Raw genomic sequence first — 27,943 nt, 5'->3', positions numbered from 1 at the left:
TAAGGGTGGGCAGACCGGGCCACGGGTTTTTGCTCACCCCTGTTCATTGATTTTAATTTAGTGATTAATTTTCTCGTGCGATGATAAAACCTCGAGCGGGTAGTGCAAGCTTTTATCCGTTCCGTTTTCCCGTTAGCCGAGTCAGCCCTAAAGGCCCCAAAAAATAACAACTCTAAAATAACGATAAAGAAGGACTACAACTCTGCAAGAACTTCCAACCTTGCCAAACCCTAACGGCAACAGAATGAACCCGAAACAAACCAAACCCTAATTCACGTCCACAGCAACAGAAACACCCTGAAGAGCACCAAAACAAACCCTAATTTCCTTCAAATTTCCCAAATGCTCGGCAGAAAGACCACCATTAGTGCTTGAATTTTCCGTTTTAACCTTGGATCATGTCGCTTCCCGGTGACCGCCGGGAAGGTCCCTCTCCGGTTCCCGGCGGAGCAAACGACGTCGCGACGGAAGACGCGAGCCGGCCGGCGACGGTGGCTCAGGTGGTAGCGGCGAGCCAGAGGCTGAGGTTGAACCCGAACAAGGACCACAAGCCCGAAACCTACGAGGACCTGCAACTAGACTTTAGCCCCTCGATTTTCAGCTCCTTGGAGCCGTACTTGCCCCCGATCATGCTCGGCGTGCCCCGAGACGACAAGGTCAAGTTCATGAGGGAGATTCTGCACAAGTACTTGCCCATCGGAGAGCGCAACAGAGTATGTTTCTCAGAGAAATTTTCTTTCTTGTTTACAGATTTCATTTTTCTGTGCTCTTTTTTCTTTCTTTCTTTCTTTCTCTTTTTTTTTTTCCCCAATTTTGGTGGTCTTTTTGGTTTATGAGAACTTGTGGCGGAAAGCAAAGGAACGTGGTATGCGTGGAAGCTTTTTAAGATTTTCATTTCGCTTCTCTTGAGGATTTTCGGCAGCCAAATGGGGTTTACAATTTAAGGGCGTACTGCATTTTAGCAAAATCTAGGGTTTTGTAAGGGCTGAGGATAGTCCCAACGGGCGAGTATTTTTTTACACCTGAAATGACGTAAATGCCCTTGGGCACTTCGGTGGATGATTCAGAGGGTGGTACAAGCCTGTGAGCTGTGCATATTTTTCCTTAGTTTGTTCCGTAATTTTTGCTAAAATTATACAAATAAAATGGAAACCAATTGTACCATTTAAATTATAAAGGTTCGAATTGCAACCAAAATAATAAAAATAAAATAATGATGGTGAACCCCCCCTTTTTTTTTTTGATAAGTAATAAACTGGTCTGATTAAAAGCGTAAGGCACTCATAAGTATACCGAAAGCATACAAGGGGAAGCAGCACCTAACTAGAAAGCGAACAAGAAAATCGCTAAAACTAAATGACAAAGGGGACACACAAGCCACCATTCAAAGATACAAAGTATGAAAAAACGAAATTATCCTTTAAGGATCTCTCCAAATCCTCGAAATACCTATTATTTATTTCTTTCCAAACACACCAAAAAAGTTTTGTTGGCACCATATTCCAAATCATAGCACTCCTCGGCCTTCCAGATGTTCACCAACAGGCAAACAAGTTAAAGCCTCTCTTAGGCATAAGTTGCATAACCCAACACAAACCAATGCGAGTAAAGAGAGCATTCCAGAGAGCGTAAGCCACATCGCAATGAAGAAGAAAGTGATTCACTGATTCTCCATTTCGCTTGCACATGCAACATCTATCCACCAAAATAACATGCCTCTTCTTGAGATTATTCAAAGTAAGGATCTTACCTAGAGCTACTGACCATGTAAAAAAAGGCGCCCTTGTAAGAGCCTGAGTCCGCCACACACTCTTTCAAAGAAAGCGACTTCCCACAGAGCAAGTCAGAGAGTTAAAGAAAGACTCGACCTTGAACAATCATTTTTTGGAGTAGACTCACTACAACCTATCTTCACCACCTCTTCTTACTCTGACTGAGTGCAGCACTTGGAAAAAGGAAGCAAAGACATCAACTTTCTAGTCATGCACCTCTCTATAAAAGCTCACACTCCATTGATTGGAACCACCCAAGAGCTCTAAATTATCCGCAATAGAGGCATCCTTTGCATGAGCAATACCAAATAAAACAGGAAAAGATTCTTTAAAAATTGTATCTCCACACCATAGATCATGCAAAAATTTGGTCCTAGCCCCATCCCCCACCTTAAATCTAGGAAAGCCTAAGAATGTCTCCCATCATTTCCTGATGTTCTTCCACAACTCCAACCCAAAGGTACCTGTAGGCTCAAAGGAGCACCAACCTCCTCATAAACTGTTAAACTTGGAGTTCACTGCAATTCTCCATCAAGCTTAATTTTGTAATTAGTCTGGGGGAGTTTGAATTGAACTATTAGACCTGTCTCATGGTTTTGCTGTCTCTTTGGCTACATACTCATTTCGCTTTGGTTTTGGACTTGGTTTATTTTCGCCTTGAGCTTATGGAGTTCGAATTTCCATGTGAAAAGGATGAGAGTGACTTTGCTTAATTTTGAGTTCTGGTTGCTACTAAATTTGCACGCATTGGTAGACATGCTGATATAATTAATGCTGCTTTTTATTTATACCAATGAAGTTGTGGTGCCATATCAATTTGAGATATGTGCAAACATCACTAAAATCGTTCCCAGCTATTGTTCCCTAGGAAAGTGAGTTTGTTCATTGCATTCAGGTTTTCTAAATTTTCTCTTGGATGAAGTGTAAATCGTTTTAGAGCAACTTTGACCTTGTTTACTGGACACTGAAAGCCGATATATTCATGTTATTTGTACATTTATTTTCTTTTGCTCTGAAAGATTAAGTAACTGTTTGATGAGACTTAACCGAAAAAACAAAAAAAATTCTTTGCCTGACATTAGATCATCTCAACCATCAGCTAAAGCCATATGATGTCTTTTATTTATTATTATTTTTTTAAATTTTTTTTTTCTTTTTCTTCTTTTGCCATGTTATGTATCAGGTTCAGAAACATAGGGAATACAGGCAGAAGATAATATCAAATTATCAGGTATCTAGCACATCTCTCATGTACTTGTTCATTTATTTTATTTATTTTTTGTGACTTAATGGTAACTCTCAATTGATTTGTCCAATCTTAACAACTATTAGGAGTGTAAGATTTGCAATTCTTTTTCAATTTGAAGTTTTCTGCTACAGGATAGATCTATGAGTGCTTGACAGTGATCACTTGTTATACTTTCCAGATAAATCTTCTCTCTTGAATACAAGAACTGCATTATTTTCTAAGAATCAAAGTATCTTCTCTAGCATTTTTACTTGTTGGCGTAGTATTCTCCTAGACGTATATGGCTTTCAAAAGAGTGAAGCTGGAAGTGTTCGTGTTTAGAATATGCTATAATAAAATGATGACTTGGTGCAAAATTTCCCTTGCACTCCTTTTGTCGTCTGTTTGATGGACTCAACACCTACTGTTGCTGTTCGTACCTGTGCAGCCTTTACATAGAGAGTTATACACAATGCACCCGACAACGTTCTTTGTTCCGTCATTTCTAAAAGCAATCAGTGATAATTCAGAGGAAAGCTTTAGAAGTATAATGTCTGAACCGTCACCTGGTGTTTTTACATTTGAAATGCTTCAGCCACGCTTCTGTGAATTATTGTTAGCTGAGGTATTGTCTATCGCTTTCCTTGGTCATTTGCTGTGGTATATTTAACCTCTCCTCGTTCTATTGTTTTCATACCCTTTTATGTTGTATTTTGACTATCTAGGTGGAGAATTTCGAAAAGTGGGTTAATGAAGCAAAATTTCGAATCATGCGACCAAATACGATGAATAAGTATGGTGCCGTTCTAGATGATTTTGGTCTTGAAACCATGCTTGACAAGCTTATGGAGGGTTTTATTCGTCCTATATCCAAGGGTGATACATGTTTTCTCATCGTGAAGATGCCTATTTCATTAATTCACTAGAAGATGGTACCAGTGAGCTGTGGCTAACTCTTTCTTAAACTTAATCATTGCAGTTTTCTTTCCTGAAGTTGGTGGATCAACTCTGGATTCTCATCATGGATTTGTTGTTGAATATGGCAAAGATAGGGATGTTGACTTGGGTAGGTGCTTTAATGATGCATTCCTCTTGACATTAACACCTCTGCAGATGCATGTTGTTACCAGTTTTTAGTGCCTCAAGTAGTTTGTGTAATAGTTTACATGACCGTATTACTGGATTCTTAACCATAGCTTTAATAAGTGGTCTAGTTTAATGCTGGCATGTGGACACTTTCTTATTTCTTGAATGTGCAACTAAGTTACCCTTCATTTGTAGATGACTTCTTTAGGTGTCTTCTATTTTTTCGCAGTGGATATTACATTATGCCTTTTGTTTTTCCTTTTCAATTTGATGATAGGACAAACAACTTTGGATAAACTTCAATTTTAATGATGTGTGTACCTATTTAGTCATTGCAGAAAATTGGGATCCGCTTTGCAGCTTAAACCTTGAAACAACATGTTTTTGCTGCCTGTAATGCCCTCACAATGTTTACAACTTTTACTACGTAAACAAGCATTGTTTAGTTTATACATGTTGCCTATGTGAATTTGCTGTGTCTCCTCATATGGAACATTAGAATATTGGCTGGTGGGTTGTTAAGATTGAATGAAAGGGTTAACTATGAGGATAACAGGGTTATAATGGCCAGGTAGAAATCATTGAATATTAATAAGTTGAAGAAATGTGCTTAGAGATAGATGTGCTTTCGCCATCTTTGTAAGTTTCTTCAGTTTGGGGTCATTATTATGGGCAGAATATTCTGTGTTGAGTCAAAATCCTTTTGAGTTCGTATTTGACTCGGGGTAAATCTTTCAAGCTTCGGATTATTGAGTGTAGTAAGGGATATCTCTGGTTGATTTGTTTGGGAAGAGAGGGAGCTTTATGGCTTCTGATGATGATGGAGGAGGTGGTTGGTTTGGACAACAGTGTGGGTTTTGTTAGGAAAGTTAGAGATTCTTATAGTGCAGTTCTTTGCCAGAAGAGTCATAACTCCCATGGTGCCTACTTGGTCATCGAGGAGTTTAGTGGAGGCGGATGGACGGGAGTCATACTCCTGCCCGAAGTAAGAGATTTATGGGGTTGGTGTGGTTTCGGTAAGGTGTTGAGGTTGTTGTTGAAACCTTACATCACTGTTACCCAGTTTCCTTTGGAGGTGGCCCTTTCACTGCCAGCATAGTGTGTGGTTCTGGTGGACTGTTCTTATGTAAAGGTTGTTGTTTCTTCAAACTTTCATGTCAACTTTGTGAGGGGTGAGGGCAAACTTGGCTCTTCTTTCAGCTTGACTATGTCTAACAAGGTGGAGGGGAAGAAAGACAGGTCGTTTCAAGGTTTGGTGGACAATTCATTCAAGGTGGACATGGCAAAGGTTAAGCCGAATGGAAAAGCTCTGGCTGTCTATGTTCCGAATGAAGAAACTCCTGGTTCTTTTCATGCTTCGTCGAGCTCATCCTCATCAAACATGGCAGAGGTTTATTTCTCAAGGTCACTAAATAAGCTGAACAGTAAAGCTCAGGCTTTGCCTGTTCTGCATGAAGAAGCTCCTATTTCTTTTCTGGCTTCATCGAGCACACTTGCATCAGCCATGGCGGAGGTACTATTATCCAGGTATATATTGGTACTGTTTCAAAACCGTATAGAGAGGACACGTTTGTCCTTCCTCATGCCCCTTTCAGGCAAAACACAAAGGGGCGTATCGTCGTACTAGTGGCAAGGTATACAAAAGGACAAATTGGGAGCCAACTGGAGGAGGGAGCGTCAAGGTAGGTGCTCTCCTTTTTCTTGTGTGGAAGATAAGTTTATCCAAAGAGGGAAGACGTCTTTACATGACACCTGTACGTGGAAGGTGTATTATTAGTATGGATGAGAATGGGTTAAGACATGTGATTTGGGGAGATCCTCTTAAGGCGCCTGTAGGGTATGGGCTTGTTGGTAAGGGCTTGGAGGTAAGCCACCTAGCTGTTTTGGGCCGAAATGTGTCTCAAGTGTGGAAGTCGAAGTGCATTGTGCCCAAAGCTTTGGAGAAGATTGGGATTGGTAGTAAGGGCTTGAGGATTAGTCCATGCAAGCAAGTAGGTGATGTGGTCCAATACCAATAGTTCCAGTGTTTCGGGTTTCTTCACTTGGCAAGTTGTGGTATCGGGTATCTACCTATCTGAAGACCCAAATCCTGTCGGGTTTGAACCCGTTTTTGGTAACAGGATGTTGGCCTCAATTGGTATTCTCGGATTGTGCAAGGATTTCACGGGTGGGTCACAGACCGCTGTTTGGGTAGTATGGGTAGAAGCAAATGTCAACTCTTGAGCTTTGGTGTCTGGCTAGTTTGTGGTGGCCGATGAGGTCTGTGGTTGCATATCCTTTGGCAGGTTTCTCTCCGGTGAGTAGTCCCCTCCGATATGGGTTTCTCAGCCTCAGTATCTCTGCAGAAGAATGGGTTTTCTTGTGTTACTTTGTGCTCTAGTTCTAACGACAGTGATGTTGAGAGTCTAGAAGGTAAGGTTGATGTGGGTCGCATTTTCGGTAAGGGAGGATCTTTGGTGTTTTGGATGACTTTTGGTGAGTCTGCTGCGTGGCCCGCGCTAGAAGTAGGCTCTCCTTTCCCGGCTTACAAAGGGAGGCAGGTGAATCCAGTGGTCATTTCTGATTTGGGGTGATGCTCTTTGGCAAATGGGTCTCCTCCGGAAACGATTATTCAGTCTCTTTGTACCTATCGAAGAGCTTTTTCTCTCAGATTCAGTTGAGTTCTCCACCAATTGTGTGTTCTTGTGCTCCGTTTAGTTTTGGCTTTATTTATGAAAACTTGAACATTTGTAAGGTTTCTTCTTGGATCCCATCAGAGGATGGAATCTTGCAAGGTGGTGAGGGTTCCTCCTTAAATACTCAGTTGAGTAATGAGATACCTTCGAAATGGGATAATTGTCTGATGAAGAGGCTAGAAGAATTTATGGGGGTATCCTTTGATGGTATTGAGAAGGAGGCTCTGGATGTATTGGCTTCTATTAAATTTAGTCGCAAAGAGAATTCTACCTTACGAAGTCTTTTAAAGAACGCCTAGGCAGCAGGATAAAAGGGTTTAGGGAACTCTTCAATTTGTCTAGCTCCGTGGATTACAACTCAAGAACTCCATCCAAAACTTGTTCCCCTCGGAATTATGGTAAGGCTCTTAACCCACTATGAATTTAAAAATTCTAAGCTGGAATGTTAGAGGCCTTAATGGTGCAAGGAAATGTATTAGCATCAGCAATTTTTTGAAAAATTGGAAACTTGATGTTGTATGTCTTCAAGAAACCAAGATGGATAATTTTGAGAGTGGTGTTATTCAAAGTATGTGGGTTGGCCCCTTCATGGATTGGGTGACTCTTCTAGCAGCTGGTACATCGGGTGCTATCCTTTTAATGTGGGATAAATGTATAGTGGAGTGTTTAGATGTCGTGGTGGGCACATTCTCTTTATCTTGCAAATTCTTATCAGTCTCGGACTAGTTTGTCTGGGCGTTTTCAGGGGTCTATGGCCCAAATGCGGATCCAGATAGACATTTTTTATGGGTAGAGTTGTCAGGTATTATTCAGTGGTGGGATGTTCCATGGTGCATTGGAGGGGATTTTAATGTCACACGTTTCTCCAATGAAAGAGTTGGGGTTTCCCGTGGTATACTTCTTCTATGAGGGAATTCTCTAAGTTCATATCAGATCAAGGTTTGATGGATCTACCTTTAACTGGGGTTCTTTCACTTGGTCCAATAATCAAGATAACCCCCCAAGTCGAGGATTGATAGATTCTTAGTCTCTCCTCTTTGGGACTTGATTTAGTGTTGCCTTCCACGTCCTTGCTCATGTCACTTTCCTTTGTTGCTCGACTGTGGTGGTATGACCAGGGGAGCAAACACATTTAAATTTGAGAATATGTGGTTGAAAGCCGAAGGTTTTGTAGAGTTAGTCAAACAATGGTGGGATTCCTACCAGTATTCCGGTACACTATGTTTTGTTCTAGCTAAAAAATTGAAGCATTTGAAGGCTAATTTGATTTGTTGGAACCAAGAGGTTTTTGGTAATATAGAAGTGAGGAAAGAGATCTTACTGGAGGAAATTAAAACTCTTGATGGTTTAGAAGATGAGTATCAGTTAGCAGGGGAGGAAAGAGATAAGAGGGATCGGTTGAAAGTTGACTTGGAAAAAGTGGTCTATATGCAAGAAATAAGTTGGAGTCAGAAATTAAGGGCGACTTGGTCAAAAGAGGGGGACTATAACACCGGATTTTTCCATCGTCTTGCCAATTCTCATAGAAGGAACAACTTCATTTCCGGTCTTTGTATTGAAGTATTGAAGGTAGTGTTACTTCAGAGCAAGAGATGATAAAAGATTCAATCACTCAATACTATAAGAAGCTCTTTTCTAAAATGGGTTGGATTTTTCTGGTCTAGACCCCTTAGATGTGGTTTGGCTTGAGAGACTGTTCCAAGAGGATGAGGTTCTTCAAGCTTTGCTTTGCATGGATGAAGACAAAGCCCGGGGCCCCGATGGCTTTTCTATTGCTTTTTATTGTTCCAGTTGGTCTATAGTTGAGGTTGATCTTATGAGTGTCTTTCACAACTTTCATAAGCATGAGAGGTTTGAGAAGAGTCTCAATGCTACTTTTATCGCTCTCATCCCAAAGAAGATTGGACAGCTTGAGGTTAGGGATTTCAAACCTATCAGCTTGGTGGGGAGTTTTTATAAGATTTTGGCAAAAATGCTTGCTGGTAGATTGAAGAAAGTGTTGGGAGATCTTATTTTCAGTAGCCAGAACGCTTTTATTGGGAGAGGCAAATTCTAGATTCAGTTCTAATAGCCAACGAGTGCTTGGATAGCCGGCGGAAATCGGGTCTTCGGCTGTTATGTGCAAACTAGATATGGAAAAGGCTTATGATTACGTTAATTTGGACTTCCTCTATTATGCTTTGAGGCGATGTGGTTTTGGTGCTAAATGGAGAAAGTGGATTTCTGCTTGCATTTCCACGGCTAGCTTTTCCATCTTGATTAATGGAAGCCCGAACGGTTTTTTTCGAGAGTTCTTGGGGCCTTCGCCAAGGAGATCTCTCTTACCTATTCTCTTTGTTCTAGTCATGGATGCTCTCTAGAGCGATGGTTGGGGATTTTATATCAGGATTTTGGGTTAACAACATCAATATTTCTTCTTTGGAAGTTTCTCACCTTTTATTTGCAGATGATACACTTATTATGTGCGATGCTAATAATGAACATATCCATAATCTGGATCACATCCTCCTGTGCTTTGAGGCCATTTAGGGTTTTGAAGGAAGCTTTTCCTATTCTTTTTGGTATTGCACGGGTGCAGGATGCCTCCGTAGCGGATAATATGGAGATTTTGGGCGGTTCTATTCTGTGGAACGTGAGCTTTGTTAGAGAAGCGCATGATTGGGAAGTGGGTGTCTTTGCCTCCTTTTTTCAGGTGCTACACAACCACAATGAATAGAGATCGTGCAAATAGGCTTTGGTGGGTCCTTTCCAAGAAATGTGTGTTCAAGGTCAAGACCTACTTCAACTCTTTGGTTGGCGCTGAAGGTAGTCGCTTTCCTTGGAAGATTGTGTGGCGGACTCATGCTCCTTCAAGGGCGGCTTTTTTTTTCGTGGTTGGCAGCCTTAGGCAAGATACTTACAGTGGATAATCTCAGGAAGAGGAATATCATCATTGTGGATAGATGCTGCTTGTGTAAGAGAGATGAGGAAATTGTGGATCACCTTCTTCTTCACTGTGATGTGGCTTCTACTCTGTGGATTCACGTTTTTACTCGGTTTGGTATGTTTTGGGTTATGCCTAAAAGAGTTATCAATTTATTTGTTTGTTGGTGGAAGTCTGAAAGGCCAAGGAGTGCTGCGGTTTGGAAGATGGTGCCTATCTGCATTTTCTGGTGTGTTTGGAAGGAAAGAAATCTTAGGTGTTTCGAAGATTAGGAGAATTCTATGGAGGATATTTTAGCTTTGTTTTTTCATACGCTGTATCTTTGGACGGTGGCCTTTTTGTCACCCGTGTCGATTAGCTATTCTGATTTTCTTGTTCGTTTTTCTTTTTCTCGTTAGGTGTTTCATTTTGTATACTTCCAGTGTACTAAGGGGCGCTTTACGCTTTCAATAAATCTATTTACTTATCAAAAAAAAAAAAAAAAAATCTGAGTTAGCCGCAGTGGGGGAGGTTCCTAATATAGAGGAGCTGGCCGGTATTCTTAGTTGTAGAATTTATTCATAAGAATAGTTGTAGAATTTATTCTTTTCTTATGAAATACCTGGGTCTTCCTCTAGGTGCCCCTTTCAAATCGAGAACCAATTGGGATGGGGTAGTCGAGAGAGAGGAAAAAAGGTTGGCTAGCTAGAAAAAGATCTACTTGTTGACGGCGCCTAGGGCTACAAGTCCATTTTTAGCAATTATTTTCCTTGCTCAATAAGAGATCTTCCCAAATGACAAGTATCTTGCTCATTTGGCAAGTATCCGTTAGGCTGTTATTTAGTTTGGCAAGTAGCCGTTGAGTATTATTTTATTTCCAATAAGGGTTCTGCCTTGAAATGGCTAGTAATAATGTGGGCAGCACGTAAGTCCACTAGGGTCAGGTTTTGGGTCTCAGTCCAACTCTATTTAATCTCCCTGTTGTAATTGGCTGAGATCATTACCTTTTGATGAATAAAGCCATGGTTTTTTTTCCTTGGGTTGTGATTCCTCCTTTTGCCCAACGAGACGTTGGTTGTTCTTTCCCTTGTTTTTGATCGTCCCTAATCCTCTGCTGCGTCAATTTTGGTATCGGAGTGCCCTGATTATCTTCCTGCAGATAATCCTTGATCCAACCGCCACTATACTCTTCTGTCATACCTTACCAAACATCCCAAACCATTCATACAGACCTCCTCCCTAACCGTGACCTTTAACCTTTCTTTCCTGATGAGTACTCGCAGTGGAAGAGCGTACAACATTGCCCAACTCACCCAACAGTAGCGGGATGAGATGCTATTGAATCTGGTTAACTAGATAGGCGACTTGAGCAAGAAGGTGGACACGATGTGGAACCACCACGTGGAAAGACCAGGAGGTTCGGGCGAGAAGGATGGTGAAGAAGCTGGGGGACAAGATCAGAATGGAGGGGATGACATGCGGCAACATTTTAACACAGCCTACCATGACTCAGACTATGCGCCCCGCTACCCCAACAACACTGGGCCCCGTTTCTACAGGGGAGAAGAGAACCCATATTTCGAAGGCTATACTAACCAAGTCGACGAAGCAACAAAATGGGTCCGGATTGAGGTTCCAGACTTTCATGGTAAGCTTGATCTTTATGCCTTCTAGGACTGGTTAACGTCCTTAGAAGACTACTTTGAATGGTTTGGACTGGCATTTGCACGACAGGTTCGGTTCGTGAAAATGAAATTGAAGGGGCAAGCTCAGGTCTGGTGGCAAAGCGTAGAAGAACACCTGCATCGTCTTCGTCAACCACCCATTGCTGATTGGAGTGAGATGAAACTCAAACTCCAGGAAAAATATCTACTTATCGACTATGAGGAGGTCCTGTTCGAGGAGCTGTTACTGCTAAGGCAGGGTCACTTATCCGTTGAAGAATTCACCAACAAGTTTCACAAACTGTCCATCTGTAGCCGATCGCCAAACTATTGCTCATTATAAGGTGGGCCTATGGGAAGACATTAAGAAGGAACTCCTCACGGTGCGGCTTGTCAGTATCGAGGAGGCTTACCAGTTGGCGTTGCGAGTGGAGCAGCAGTTGCGGAATTCCACCACACGCTGCACGTTCCAAGGATAGAACAACCCCCCCTCTCGCAGTTCCACCACCGCGGCTTCAGGAACGGCTCTCAGTGTACCAAAACGTTTCCCCGGCAGGGGGGTCAGCAGGCGAATCGTACCGCAGTGGAACGTGATGATCCAAAGGGCAAGGTTGCAATTCACAACCGGCCCGAAAGAGGTAAAGAAGAGTGCTACCGCTGTGGTGGCAGAGGCCACTATGCAGTAGTTTGTCCTACAAGGGAGTAGAAATTCACAATGATTTGCGGAGAAACCGATCCACAAGTTGAGACCGATGAATCCTAACCAACCCTAACTATACAAGAAGGCCACAATGTGGAAATACCAGAGGAAGTTTTGGTGTGTTCCACCCTACCATTGTATGTCATTCGAAGAGTACTCACTGGATAGAAGAAGCCAGAGCTTGAGGTAGACGACTGGCTTTGAAACAACATCTTTCATACCAAAGTTGAGCATAACGGACGAGCATTGAACCTAATCATTGATAATGGAAGCGGTATGAACATAATTTCCAAGGACATTGTGCGCAAGCTGGAGTTGCCGTTGGAGAAGCACCTGCAGCCGTACAAGCTTAGTTGGGTGGATGATACCTCCATGCCGGTAAGGCATCGCTGTTCACTTACTTTTTCCTTGGGCAACTCATATGAGGATACGTTGTGGTGTGACATCATCCCCATGCAAGCTTGCCATGTGCTGCTTGGTCGACCTTGGTTATATGATCGACCGGTACTATATGATGGGTTTGCAAACACGTATACTTTTCTGCATAAGGACAAAAAAATAGTTCTCAAGCCCATGAGAATCCAGGATTTTAATGCCTCCTCCGAAGAAGCTAGAGTACTGTCCTTGCAGCAGTTCTCGATGGCTTGCTGAGACCGCCAGGTTATCCTTGCTGTGGTAGCCAAGTTTGTCGTGGACGAAGTGACATCCTCGTGGCCGTGCAAAACCTCCTTATAGAATATGCGGACTTGACTCTCGATGAACTCCCACAGTCCCTCCCACCGATGCGGGACATCCAACATGCTATTGATTTGTATCAGGAGCTTCCCTACCCAACCTCCTTGCCTACAGGATGAGCCTGGAATAACACCGTGAGATGCAGCGACAAATCCAGGATTTATTGGACAGAGGCTTCATCCGAGAAATCCTAAGCCCATGTGCTGTCCCGGCCTTACTCACCCTCAAGAAGGATGGTAGTTGGCAGATGTGTGTTGACAGCCGCGCCATCAACAAGATAAAGGTAAAGTACCGCTTTCCTATTCCCCGCTTAGATGATATGCTGGACTTCTTGTATGGCTCAAAAATCGATCTTCGGAGTGGCTATGTTACAGACCTCCGTAACAGGGGATGAATGGTGTATAATTTGGATGGAGAAGTTCGTGGGATAGTAGGGTATTTGAGGTACCCTGGGCCTCCTAAAGTTAGAGTTATTCGAGAAACCCTAGAAACTCCTAAACAACCACAAGAGTTGAATAATATTTTTCTGCTTGATTATTCATTCTTCAATACCCTTATATATAGGGTTACAAAGCTGGAATTACGGGACGATAATTAAATAAATATTACAAACCCTAAATAATAAATATTAATTTTAAAGGGAGACAAATCCCTTAATTTCCTATTAGAGATATTGCTTTATGAGCAAGACTCTTTATTTTCCTAATAATAATAATAATAATCTATTATTCTTTCCAAGAGACAATTAGACTATTACCTTATTTAAAAACCTAACCTAATTATTCTCTTAAAGAGAGCATAAATATACTTCCTGCAATACCCTTATTACATACCCTAGGTACATAACAGGCTACCATCAGATTCGCATTCGCCTCGCCGATGAGTGAAAGACCACATTCAAAACTCGGGCAAGGTTATTTGAGTGGCTCGTCATGCCCTTCAGGCTCACTAATGCCCCAAGCACATTCATGCGCGTCATGACACAAGTCCTACGGCCATTCATTGACAAATTTGTTGTCGTTTATTTCGATGACATCCTCATCTTTAGCCGAGACTACTCAGTGCATCTGCAGCACATTCGCCAAGTCCTGGAGGTCCTAAGGTTTGAGAACCTCCTCATCCATTTTAAGAAGTGTACATTTGCCCAAACGTCTGTTTTGTTTTTGGGCTTTGTTATCTCTGTGCAGGGAATCTCAGTTGATTCATCCAAAATTCAAGCTATCATTGAGTGGCCTACTCCAACCACTGTACATGATTTTCGGAGCTTCCACAGGTTGGCATCTTATTATCGCAGGTTTATCAAGAACTTCAGTGCGATCATGGCTCCCCTAACCGAATGTACCAAGGCAGGACTGTTCACATGGACCCCTGCCGCCCAGCGGGCTTTTGAAACCATCAAGAACAAGCTCATGGAAACCCCTGCCCTAACGCTTCCAAATTTTTTGCAGCCCTTTGAAGTCACCTGTGATGCGTCACATGTGGGCATTGGAGGTGTCCTCAGCCAACAACACCACCCTATAGCCTATTTTAGCGAGAAACTTAACGAGACACGGCGACGGTACGCCGCCTATGACTTAGAGTTATATGCAGTCATCCAATCACTCAAATATTGGCGACACTACCTTATCCACCAGGAATTCATGCTCTACACTAATCACGACTCTCTACGCCATATTCAGTCTCAGAAGAAGCTTAACGCTCGGTATGCTTGATGGGTGGATTATTTGCAGCAGCTTACATTTGTGTTGAAGCATGAGGCGGGTAGCAAGAATCGTGTTGCGGATGCACTTAGTCGTCGGGCTCATGTTCTCACCTCGCTCGCGGTGATTGTCACGGGGTTTGAAGAACTTAAACGCTACTACCCGGGAGACCCTGACTTCAGTCTCATTCATGCAGAAGTCCTGAACGGGCCTTCGTCCACTCATCCCCACTATACTGTCCAAGATGGGTACCTCTTCTTCAAAAATCGGTTGTGCCTCCCCAAGACCTCCGCCCGTGAGTTTGTGATTCAAGAACTGCATGAAGGAGGGCTAGTTGGTCACTTCGGTCGTGACAAAACCATTAGCCTCGTTGAAGACCGTTTCTTTTGGCCCGGATTGCGCCGCGATGTTACCACAGTAACCCAGCGTTGCCGTGTCTGCCAACTAGCTAAGGGGCAATGTTAGAATTCAGGACTGTACACGCCCCTGCCTATCCCCACAACTCCTTGGACAGACTTGAGTATGGATTTTGTTCTCGGCCTTCCCCGTACACTTCGCGGTCATGACTCCATTTTTGTGGTGGTGGATCGGTTCTCTAAAATGGCCCATTTTCTGGCCTGCTCCCGCACCTTTGATGCCTCCCGTATTGCTACTCTGTTTTTCACTAAGGTGGTTCGCTTACATGGGTTACCTCCACCATTGAATCCGACAGGGATGTCAAGTTTGTCAGCTATTTTTGGAAGACATTATGGGCCAAGTTGGGAACAAAGTTGCAATTTTGCAGCGCCTACCATCCGCAGACGGACGGCCAAATGGGGGCGGTCAATCGCAGTTTGGGCAACCTCTTACGATGTCTTGTTACTGACCATGTTGCCTCGTGGGATCTCCTCCTTTCCCAAGCTGAGTTTGCATACAACAACTCTGTCAACCACAGCACTGGGCGCTCTCCGTTCGAAATTGTTGCTGGGCTTCAACCTCGCACTCCAGTAGACCTAGTGCCGTTGCCCCTGCCTCCCTGGGTTAGTAAGGGTGCTGTCGACTTTCTTTGACATATTCATGACATCCACGAGGAGGTTCGAAAAAAGATTGCTATGAGCAATGATCGTTACAAAACTTGGGTGGACGCTCACAGGCGAGTCGTAGAATTTCAACTAGGGGATTTGGTGCAGATTCGCCTCCGGCCGGAACCCCTCACCAAAGGCTCCCTCCATAAGCTCCATTCCTGCCATGCTGGGCCATTCCAGGTTCTTCAAAAACTGGGAAATAATGCTTACCGCATCGACCTTCCTTCCCACTTAACCTTCAGCCCCATCTTCAATGTGGCCGACCTCACGCCTTATCATGGTCCTCCAGTTACTTCCCCCACTCCGCCAATCTCTCTCCCATCTACTGCCAGACCTCGGGATGAAATCGAAGACATCTTGGACGACCAAATTTTTTCCACCCGCCGTTGTGGCTACCAGAAGTTCTTAGTCAAGTGGAAAAACTGTTAGGCTGTTATTAGTCAAGTGGAAAAACCGTCCACCCTTTGACTGTTGTTGGTTACAGACCGAGGAGGTCCAAAGGTTGAATCCCGACCTTTATGAATTTTATCAAGCCCGTCATTCGCCGGAGTCGAATGCCTGTCCGGTGGGGGGAAATTGACGGTGCCTAGGGCTACAAGTCCATTTTTAGCAATTATTTTCCTTGCTCAATAAGAGATCTTCCCAAATGACAAGTATCTTGCTCATTTGGCAAGTATCCGTTAGGCTGTTATTTAGTTTGGCAAGTAGCTGTTGAGTATTATTTTATTTCCAATAAGGGTTCTACCCTGAAATGGCTAGTAATAATGTGGCCAGCACGTAAGTCCACTAGGGTTAGGTTTTGGGTCTCAGTCCAACTCTATTTAATCTCCCTATTGTAATCGGCTGAGACCTTTACCTTTTGATGAATAAAGCCATGGTTTTTTTTCCTAGGGATGTGATTCCTCCTTCTGCCCAACGAGACGTTGGTTGTTCTTTCCCCTGTTTTTGATCGTCCCTAATCCTCTATTGCGTCACTTGTCGAAAGGGGGGCGTCTTGCGCTCATCAAGAGCACGTTATCCAGTCCTCTTACATACCTTCTTTCCCTCTTCCTATTACCAGCATGTATAGCTAGGCGTTTGGAGCGTTCAGAGAGATTTTCTGTGGGATGGTCTAGGTAGGGATCCCAAAATACATCTGGTTAATTGGAAGATAGTTTGTACCTATGTATCTAGAGGGGGGTTTGGGCATTAAAAAGTTGACGGTATTCAACAAAGCTCTTCTCGGTAAAAGACTTTGGAGATTTGGGCATGAGGAGCATACCTTATGGAGGTAGGTGATTGAGTCGAAGTATGGGCTCAAGAGAGGTGGTTGGTGCTCAGACGAAGCTCGAGGTCCTTATGGGATGAGCCTTTGGATGAATATTAGAAATGGTTGGGGTTCTTTTTCCAATCTTCTATCTTACAAGGTTGGGAACGACTCTCTCATTAGTTTCTGGCATGATGTTTGGTGTGGAATAGAGCCTATTAAGCATTTTTTCCCCAACTCTATTCCATTGCTCGAAACAGGGAGGCCTTTGTGTCTAATTATTTAGACCTATCCAGTTCCTTTATTCGTTGTGGACTCCCTCTAGCAACCATAGCTTTACAGTGAAGAGTTGTTATACTCTGTTACAATCAGGTGAACTCTGTTCTTTCCCTTGGAGAAGTGTTTGGAAGGTCAAGGTGCCTCCTCGTGTTGCCTTTTTTTTTTTTTTTTGTGGACAACAGCTCTTGGTAGAATCCTCATAGTGGATACCTTTAGAAAGAGGGGCTTCTCTTTAATTAATTGGTGTTGTCTCTGTAAAAAGAACAAGGAAACGACTGATCACCTTCTTATCCACTGCAAGTATACTTCGGCTCTCTGGCAATTGATTCTTAACCTTTTTGGACTCTCGTGGGTTATGCCTAGCAACATTCAAGAGATTCTTCATTGCTGGATAGTACAAGGGAGAGAACATCCTAGAGAGGCAATCTAGAAAGTTATTCCTGCCCTCTTAATGTGGAGCATTTGGAGAGAAATGAATCGTCATATTTTCGAGGATAGTGAGACATACGTGCTCTTTCTAAAATATTCTTTTTTTAGATCTCTCTTGGGTTGGGTTCTTGTTAATGTTCCTAAATTTGCCTCTACAAATATGGTTGATTTGATTTGCCTTTACATTGTAGCAGGCTATAGGGTTAAGTCCCTTTTGTATACTTTTCGTGTACGACGGTTTAACCTCTTTTTCCAATAGGATCTGAATTATTTATCGAAAAAAAGAAAAAAAAGAAAATTCAATAACAGTTAATGATGTTTTCTTTGCACCTCTCTTCACCAAAATGGTTGATTTGGTTGGAACTTCCTTGGCTGAAAATTTCAAATGATCAAAGTAATGTGTGACTTGAAAACTTATAAATCTTATCTTTTATCCCAAAATAGGTTAACATGGATATGACTAGAAGATCATTTGGGTTGGTCTCAGTTATTGGCATAACAAGGCTTTTATAACCCAATGAAGTTTGTAGTAGATTGCCACAAAAATCTCAGGCTCAGATGTTGATTTTTTTGGAAGTTGAGTTATTTATCACCTTGCCCCTTGAGTACCAAGGAGATATATGGAGAATTTCCTCTACTTTTCTTGTTGGAAAGCTTTGTTTGAGGACTTTGGGACTTGGTTGAGAATCTCAGTATATTTTTAAAATTATTTCGGGGTTGTTTGATTAAAGCAAAGACTTATGATAACATTAAACTCCAAGGCCTCTGAAATGTAGATCCAAGAAATTGATATAGAAATGCTCCTTAGACTCTAAGGCCCCTGAAATGTAGATCCAAGAAATTGATATAGAAATGCTCTAGTAACTTATTGTGTTTAATGCAAGATTGATATTCCGACAATAAAAAATGGAAATTAGTAGAAGACTGATTTTTGGTTGATGACAATTCCTACAGTTGTCTCTAATGTTTATAATAAGGTTTTAATCTCTGTACTCTGAAGTTGGTTGTACTTGAATCAACCTAGACTAAATTATCGATGTGCTTCAGAAATAGTTATTCAACAGTACCATAATAGTATATCAAACAGGATTGACACATTTTTTCCTTGATTTCATTTTCTGTCGAAACGAATGTAATCTAAAATTAAATAATTTTACCTTTGTAGGTTTTCATGTGGATGACTCAGAGGTAACTTTGAATGTGTGCTTGGGTAAGCAATTTTCTGGAGGAGAATTGTTTTTTCGTGGCACGCGATGTGACAAACATGTAAATACAGGAAGTCAGTCAGAGGTATGTTAGCCTTTATAATGGAATATTATCAATAAGTTTGTTGTAAGGCAGATATAACACTCTAGTTTTTTTAATTTATCAATTTTTGGGCAAAAAGTTCTCTTTTTTATCCTTACAACTAGACCGTGCATTGGTTCTGACTATAGTTCCATATATTGGTATAACATAACTATGAGACACTACTTATCAAAAAAAATAACTATGAGACACATTCTTAAAATACATATTAGATTTGGGTCATAGAGACAGTGTCAGTAGTCAAATTCAAATCAATATCCTTTTCAAATAAAATTGTTTTGAGGGTATTTTTTTTAAGCTCTAGTTTCTTTGCCAAATGTTTTCTACTGTATTTCATTTACTGAAATCCTTGTTGTATGCATTGTTGTGCTTCTGTACCACGTGCCAGCCATGAGTTGTTGATTAGTCCATCTTACTTATCAAAACAAAAAAAGTTGTTGATTAGTCCATCAATTAAGCCTGCATTGTGTTTTTTTAATTCCATCTTCATGAGTAGGTTATGTGCTTACCCTCTTGACTTATGCAAGACCTTTGTTACGTTTTTCTCTTTGATTTCTAATGCTGAAATTCTTATTGATCTAGTCTTTTGATTTTCCTTAAATTTTTTTTGAAAAGTAATTCAATTTCATAAAGAAGTGCAGAGGGGTGTGACCTGTGTATATGGGAAGTATACAAGAGAAACAACAAATTAAGAAAAAGAAGAACACGTAAAGAAATTCTAAGAAATTAGAGAAATGAGAGTGGTTGTAGGCACCCATCCAAACATAAAGAGATTCGAGCATAATGGCTTTCATTTCTGTCACCATTCTCTTACAATCTTTGAAGTTTCGAGCATTCTGTTCTCTCCAAACATCAGATTATCTTGGTTAGAGCAAAAGCTGTTTGTTAAAAGTTAGGGCATTTCGTCATTTTAACAGTTGGTGGAGAAATGTTAAGACGTGGCATTTTGTTTGGAGGGATGGCTTCAAGAACTTGGAACAATATTCATTAAAAAAATATTTGAACTAATATGCATTTCCATGTATATCTGAACAAAATTAGTCTAGGGTGTCTGACATTTAAAGTCTCATGATTTTAAGAGTTTTTTGAAGCTTGAGCTTCTTTCTGAGATCTGAAATTCTGGAACTACAACTTGAATGCTGAACTTTTTATAATACATGATAAGTGTTATATGTACAATGTAAATTATAAAAGAAATTTTATATGGTTTGAATATAGATAATCGCTGTCAAACTAATTACTAGTCATTACTTGAAAAATTACATAATGTTACTTGTGAAATATACAAATCAAGGAAAACAGGGATTAAGGAAAGGTGTTGGAAATTTCTCATGAGTTCTCATGATGATGAAGTATTACTATCATCAAAATTAAAAAGAACCAATCAAGCAATGTCTTATAATTGCTTCCTATGATAAAAGGGATGATATCATCATTGTACTTTTGGCATTTGAAAGTTGCCATGTTTTCTATACCATGAGGTCCCCTAGTGCAGACACACCTTTGGAAACCTAGTTTGCCATGTCACTGGAGCATATGGCAGCAACAATGGTTTTGAGGGAATAGATAGACAATGAATTTAGTATCATTTGGTTAGCTGGGACAAGGTTTGCTCTCCGATCTCTGAGAGAGGGCTGGGGATCCGAATTTGAGGGTGTTCAATTGCGCACTGCTAGGCAAATGGCTATGGCATTTTGGGTCTGAGAGAGATGCGTGGTGGAGAGTCGTCGTGGATTCTAAATATGGCAGCCTATGGGGCGGGTGGTGCTCTCTCGAGCCTACAGGTGCCTTTGGGGTGGGGGTGTGGAAGAACAGAAAAAGTTGGGATTCTTTCTTAAGATTCACTAGATTTGTTGTGGGGGATGGTTCCAAGATCAGCTTTTGGCATGATTTGTAGTGTGGGGACACAGCTCTTAAAGTAGCCTTCTAGCTTTATTTGGTATTGCAAGTGTAAAGGACGCATTTGTTGCGGATAATTTGGATTTTTTTGCGGTTCCAACCAATGAAATGTGAGCTTCACTAGAGAGGCTCACGATTGGGAGGTGGATGATTTTGTTTCTTTCTTTCAAGTGTTGCACTCAGTCAAAGTGAGCAGAGGTAGCAAAGATAAGTTGTGGTGGGTCTTCTCCTAAAAAGGTTTATTCAAGGTTAAGTCATTCTTTTACTACTTAGCTTGCTTTGGGAGTAGTTGCTTTCCCTGGAGAAGCGTTTGGCACACTCAGGCTCCCTCAAGGGATGCCTTTTTTGTGTGGTCCGCAGCTATTGGCAAGATCCTTACCCTTGAGGTGTTGTAATTTTTTAGTTCATACTTTGTCTCTAGTCAATTTCATTTGTGTAGACTTCATCATGAGATAAATATGATTTATATATTTCCTTTATAGTATTTTGATGGATTATGTTATTCAAAAGCAGGAGATCTTTGATTATTCCCATGTCCCAGGGCGAGGGGTGCTTCATCGTGGTCGTCACCGCCATGGTGCCCGAGCTACAACCTCTGGTCATCGTATCAACCTACTTCTGTGGTGTAGAAGGTGCTTTCTAGTCAATTTACTTTTATAACCGGTTATGTCCGTTGATAAAGTTCTGGTCAATTCTAACTTTAGACCTATAAATAAATAAGAGAATCCACCTTTCAATCTATGTAGTGATCAATCGATTTTAATTGATATGTTATAGTACTAGATCACCATGCTTATGAGAACTTTTACAAGATGTAATTTGTGACATGACCATGTAGTGTTTTCTAAATTTTTTTTTGTTTGTCACTCCTACTTTTAGAACAGGGATATGTCAAAAAGGCCCCTAGCCGTAGATTTTAGTAAGATATAGTTTTTTAACATGCTCTTTTTTTTTTTCTTCCCATTTTTTTTTTTTTTTTTTTTTTTTTTTTTTTTTTTTAAATTAATGACTTTTAATTGGGAAATCTCTTAAAAGGCATATGTTGGAAGTATTAGCCTATTGGTGTCATGCTACTAGTTATTTTATGCTTTTTGTCTTACTTTTGTTGATTTCCCATAAGTATAATTAAATATTGGAGCCATTATTACCAAACTATTTCACCGGTTCCTTGTATCTTTTACTAAAATTTACCCTAATTTCCTGAACCCTAGAATCTCCACTTGACATCCTACACATGGGAGGGGTGGCTTCAATACAGTCTTAACCCTTTAGCATTTGTGCGCAAAGTGAGCACTCTCTAGATTTGACCCCATACTTGTTATTGGTAGCACGATAGCTTTTTACCATTGCACTGACAATGGCCCATTTGAGATTCCTTTGCTTTTTTGTCGCATATATCGTGACTTAGGAGCTTCCTAAATGACTGCAAATTAGAAATCATTTAACGTGGCCTACTTTATGCCCTTTCTCTTTAAAGTGATACTTGACCTAAATTTTGTGTTTGCACCTATTTGTATACGGGTTTCTTTAGTAAATCTCTACTCATTGTTTTGGAGTAGAAATATTAGATACTGTAGGGATCTTAGTTCTTCTAGTTTTCGTCTTCCTTCAAATATGATTTGTCTTGAGATTGTGATCGAGGACTAATTGCATCCATTTGCTCAAATTGCATATCTGTATGCAGTTCGGTCTTTAGAGAGATGAAGAAGTATCAAAAAGATTTCGCTAGCTGGTGTGGGGAATGCTTTCGTGAAAAGAAAGAGAGGCAACGCTTGTCAATTGCTACTACCAAATCGGTAATTTATATATGATTGCATTCTTAATTAGACATTGTATTTGGTGAATAACCATTGGCTAAATTTTTCATGAGCACATGCAGTTACTAAGATGATGTCTAAGCACTCTTAGCACAATTAAATTTTTAGGTTGGTTAGGTTAAAATTCACAACTACAACAATTATTGTCTAATAGGAGGAGAAACTTTTTTTTATAAGTAATAAAAATATATTAAAAAAGAGAGCATAAGGTGCCCTAAAATACACAGATAGTATACACAAAAACAACTAAACCAGCCCAAAAGAAGAAAGAAAACCAATAAACCTACTAGACCCTAAAACCTTAAAACCCAAGACCCACATAAGGCACTCAACACTACATCATGTGAGCCTTCTCTTTCTGATGCGGATTATGGAGGTGGCAATCAGAGGGGCTTTGTGGTCGTATTGAAAGGCAAAGGTTGCATTGGCTGGTCCGGCTTCACTCTCGAGATGTGGAAGTTTCGAGAATCTTTCCAGCCATCCTATAGCGATGGAAGCAATGCATTTCTCTCTTGGTCCACCAATGCCATTGTTGCATGCGCTGGCTGAGGTTGTTGATAAGCGGTCATATGTGGAGGCGTTGGTTGAACTGAGGGTGTTCAGCTAACACCACATCATGCAGAGATTGTTTCGCCAGGCCCCATGCTACAGTGCCGAGGTACAAATTGCCAATGGTCATTGAGTGTCTAGTGAAGCAGCAAATCCCAGAACTTCTGGCAATGTAGACAGTGTAAGTAGGGCTTGCAATTTTTGATATGACCCACAAACTCATCACGAATCTAACACGAAATTAGTGAGTTAGGGTTTGGTATAATTAGGTTCGGGTCACAATCAGGTCGACCCACTTGACTCGTTTAATAAACGGGTCAATCGCGGTGACTTGTTTATAAAATCAATTATTTATTTATTTTACAATTTTAAATAAACTCCCTTAAACAGGTCAAACGGGTCAATTGGTTTCCTATCCAAAAAATGGTTTTTGGTGTTAAATCCTTTTACAGTGTCTTAGGTTGTAATAATGGGTTTCGTTTCCCTTTCAAGAGTATTTGGCGGACTAAGCTCCCCGTTGAGGGTGGTCTTTTTCGTTTGGTCGACGGCCCTAAAAAAGATCCTTAGCATGGACAATCTTCAAAAGTGGCGCGCCATTTTCCTTGATAGGTGTTATATGTGCAAAAAGAATGGGGAGTCTGAGGACCTTCTTCTTCATTGTGAGGTTGCCTGTGCCATTTGGAATGTTTTCTTCAGTCGATTTGGGCTGTCTTGGATTATGCCTAGACAAATTGTTGAATTGTATGCTCGTTGATAGATTACTGGTAAAACTCGAAGTGTTGCTGTATGAAAAATGATGCCTTCATGCCTTCTGTGGTGTTTATGGAGGGAAATGAATGATAGAAGTTTTAAGGACTGTCATAAGACTTTGGAGGAATTTAGTTCTTTATTTTTCAACACTCTGTATCTTTGGACAACTGTTTTTGTTTCTCCATTGGTGATTAGTTATCATGATTCTCTCTCTCTTTCTCTCTCTCTAAACGAGAAAAAGTTTTAGGATTTTCTACAGAAAAATCAAGGATTTCCTCTCTAGGTTTGGCTAATTCAACAAATAAGACTCGTCATCAGCGGCCTAGTGAGTGGAGCGTGGTGGTGTGTTCGATGCATTCCTCGTAGGGGGCTGCCGTTTGCGGTTGGGGATGGAGAGCCGGTTCTTTGTGGAGGCTAAATCCTTTTGTTTTTCAGTGGTGAAAGGGTTAGTAGAGCTTTGGGTGGAGGAGAAGAAGAAAGGGTTCTCAGGGGTTGCTCTTTTGGGGGTGGAGATGGATTGCTTGACTGCTGTTGATGGTGGAAGAGGTGTTGAGAAATCATGGGATCGAGGATTTCGTCGAATCCTTTGGGGAGGGGTCTAAGGCGACCATTATTCAGAGAGGTGAGAATAGGTCTGGTCGGTTATTGGAGGTAGCGGTTTACGCCATGGGTGGCTAGAGAGGGTCGATTCTGTTTCCTAAAGACTGTGATGGGCGGGGTTGGATTCGTATTTCTGGGGAGCTGAGCAAAGCTCTGGCCTTTCTTGAAGCCACATATGGGTCTCCATCTTCTGGTGGTCTTCTAGAAGGGAAAAAGTTGGGAAAGGTATTTGGAACTCCGTCGTTTGCGGAGGTGGTGCTCTCGGCAGCAATTGTCTCTGTCATGGACTTGCCGGCCCCTGCTTAAGACATCGGGTTCGCGGGGTGCAATAGAGGTTGAAGACAAACGGCAGGTGGTGGAATGGTGCAAGTTGGAGAAGCTTCATCCACTAGGTATGGAGATGGAGGTGGTTCTGCAGGCGGTGGACTGCTTCGCTCTGGAAATGCAAATGCTTGGTCTCTTGGGTAAGAACCTTTGTGGTTGATGACTGTTCCAATTTTCGAGACTTTATAGGTAGCTTTGCTTGCGTCATGTCTAGGGATGCATAGGTTAAGGTCGACGCTTTAGTGCAGGGTGAGTTTGGTGTGTTCAGGAAGATTCTCAAGTTGTTTGGACGCTTCTCCAAGGCTTTAGATTGGGTTTGTGGGTTTTTGAAGAGACTGGGCTTTAAGTCCTCTTTTGGGCTTAAGCGTAAGGTGGTGTTATTTATTTATTTATTTTTTGTGGCGGGCCAGGTGATTAAGACTTACGAGGTATAAGGCTGCTCTCAAAGGTTTTCGATTTAGGGATGGGTCCAGTCAATTGGTGCTTAAGCCCAATGCCATGAGGTCATGACTCAATTTTTGAGCCTGTAGCGTTTGCTATGGATTCTAGTCCTGAGCCCTTGTTGGATTCTGGTGCGGATGCGGGGCGGGTCTCGGGTCCGGGTGTGAGTCCAAGTCTGGGGGTTGATCAAATCTCTCGTCTCCCTGGAGGCGACGTCTTTGGCGGCCATGGATGCTTATATGGTTACAGGTACTGGCCTTCGTTGGGTTTTGGTGCGGTTGTTGGATGGGTCACGGTCCCAGAAGCGTTTCCAGGTTTGCAGTCTTCGGCGGCGATTCCAGGTATCCTCTCTGGTCTCGTTCAGTCGTACTTTGGACCGAATTCTGTCCCGGCGTTTTATGGGTGGGATTGTTTTGCATCGGAGTCTGTGCACGCCTGTTCTTTCCCTACCACTTCTATCCCTTCTGTGCAAGTCTCTCGTTCAGCTCTTTCTGAGCATGAACCGGGTATTGAGGAGTTTCCTTTGGTGCCGGTCTTCGCTGTTGTTAGTTCAGATTGTGACCCTCAGACATTGTGTTTCAAGACATATGAACCTCAGACTCCTGAGGTTCTATTTAGTTCGCATTTGAAAGTTGTATTGGTTTTTGCGTAGAGAATTACTTTCAACACTACAGCTAAACAGTATTATTTCCACTGCAGTCATGGGACACTATTACTTTATGATATAGCTGCCTTCTTTTATATTAGTGCACATGTATATGGAATACCAGAAGATGCATGTCTGAAGTATCAAATGGATATTTATTTGAGTTTATCTTCTGCAGGAGTTGCTAAGGAAGGAAGGCGAATCCACAACATAATCTGCTGCAGTTGTAATCTATACTGGCTGATTGTTAAATTGTGTAGCTCTAGTTCTAGTTTAGACTCCATAGCATTCATGTAGGTGAAACTTGCAGTCCAGTCTGCTTATTATTATTATTATTTTTTTTCATCTTAACTCAGAGTGTGTGTTTGTACAAAGTATGTGAAGGAAATGAAATTTGTGTAGAAGCATGCAAGAAATTTTTGTAAAAATCTCGAAGTGTTCATCTAAATCCTCTGAGGTCTAATGAATGTTTAAATGAATCGACTAATTGTCTCAAACCACAATATCGTAGTCAATAATATTCGACTAATTGTCGAGTGATTATCCTGTCAACTGAGGATGCATGTTATTTATTTGGATTAGTCAAACGGATCCTTCCCTTCCCTTTTATTCTATTTTATTTTTGTTAAGGATACTTTTGGAGCCAATGGTGTAATTGTGTGTTCGGTTTACTTTGGGTAAATAAGTGCATCTTTTTAGAGATGATTATCTCATACCTACAACTATTTTATAATTCTTTTACAACTTTTGACACCTGTTAGCAATGTTATTGGAGACACATCATCCACAAAAAAGAAATTAAATAATTTATCGTCTTTCAATCACATATTAACACGTGTCATTAAAGTTGTAATATAGTGAGGAGTCTAGCATTTTTCTTATCTCATTGATCTTTGTTTGACAGCTTTCTAACGCCACTTGGGAGCCTATCAGGCTTTCACAAACATTGTATGATTACACTTGCTATAACGTCCTGCTCGATAAATGCTATCAAACATTGCAATATTCTCGTGCTGCTACTACTATTCCTATTAGTCTACGTGGTAGGGATTCTCTCTCTGCGTGTGTAAGAACAATTACTAGAGCACTGATAAAGTGGCACTAAACCAACAAAAATACTACAGTAGTACTAAACCAACCTGGCCCAAGTATGAACTTTTTCTTATATCATGCTCAAAACATTTAAACCACATACATTTTCATGCTGATATCATACAATTCAATGAATTCATGTGCTGGATAATAATAACAATAATAAGCAACAAACAAAACGTTTTTTACAATCTTAAATACATACTAATGTAACCACATTCTTGCATTATGGCCTCATTTTTTCTTACTTGTCAAAGTGTTTTTTTGTTACATGCTTATTACACATCTATTCCTGAATTAGGGTGATTTTTCTCATGAGCAAGCACTAGATCAACATCATGGGAAAAATCGGCCACACCCTGACCGCTCACTAAGCCATTGCCACGTATGACCCCACAACCGTGACCGTACACTAGACCATTGTCAGAATTGATATTCACATGCACCTTACCAGACCGTCTCCATGGGAAATCAACCACATCCTAACCACTCATTTGACCGTCACCACGTGTCATGACTTTAACTATAGACCATGACTGCTCACTAGGCCGTTGCCACTAACAATTTCCTTACAACCGCTCACTAGACGGTCATCATGGGGGAATTAGTTCCCTACTAACTCTTGACTTTATTTCCTTGACTTTTCCTCTTGACTCTTATTTCCTATATTACTTAAATTCTTCTTGTTTAAAATTTTAAATCTTTGAACTTAAATCCTTATTTCAAACACCGGTCTTTCTTTTCTTTGAAATCATTCCTTGAAACTCTTTTTCGCTAAATCCTTTTTTCTCAACAAATATGTAAATAACATTTGAACATACTTTAATACGTATAAAGTTACGTAAAGTGCAGGGGTCTCATATCATGAATAAAACTATGCATCTACGGTCAACTCATTTGCATATAATGGTTTAGATATGATGATAAAAATATTGCCTACGTGGAGGCGCCACGTAGTCGGGAGGGAGAGATTTGTTGGGTGGTTCCTCCTACATGGAGGACCAATCCACATGAGCCAAAAAGAAACAAAGACCGAC

At 41.2% G+C, this 27,943-nt stretch overlaps 1 protein-coding gene across 1 annotated transcript; it reads left to right on the top strand.

The window, feature by feature from the left end:
* Positions 1-117: 117 nt before the first annotated feature.
* On the top strand, positions 118-26,262 carry LOC133867136 (2-oxoglutarate and iron-dependent oxygenase domain-containing protein CP2). The gene is made up of 9 exons (XM_062303826.1): positions 118-713; positions 2,956-3,003; positions 3,449-3,625; positions 3,726-3,876; positions 3,980-4,066; positions 18,646-18,770; positions 21,201-21,319; positions 22,372-22,483; positions 25,993-26,262. Exons 1-9 carry the CDS (start codon positions 399-401, stop codon positions 26,026-26,028), a joined length of 1,170 nt encoding a protein of 389 aa, XP_062159810.1. The 5' UTR covers positions 118-398; the 3' UTR covers positions 26,029-26,262.
* The last annotated feature ends 1,681 nt before the right edge of the window (positions 26,263-27,943 follow it).

The sequence above is a fragment of the Alnus glutinosa genome, chromosome 4 (genome assembly GCF_958979055.1).
Source record: "Alnus glutinosa chromosome 4, dhAlnGlut1.1, whole genome shotgun sequence".
In the NCBI taxonomy this organism is placed as follows: Eukaryota; Viridiplantae; Streptophyta; class Magnoliopsida; order Fagales; family Betulaceae; genus Alnus; species Alnus glutinosa.
The sequence above is the reverse complement of the archived record's forward strand: the minus strand, read 5'-3'. Positions and strand labels throughout refer to the sequence as shown.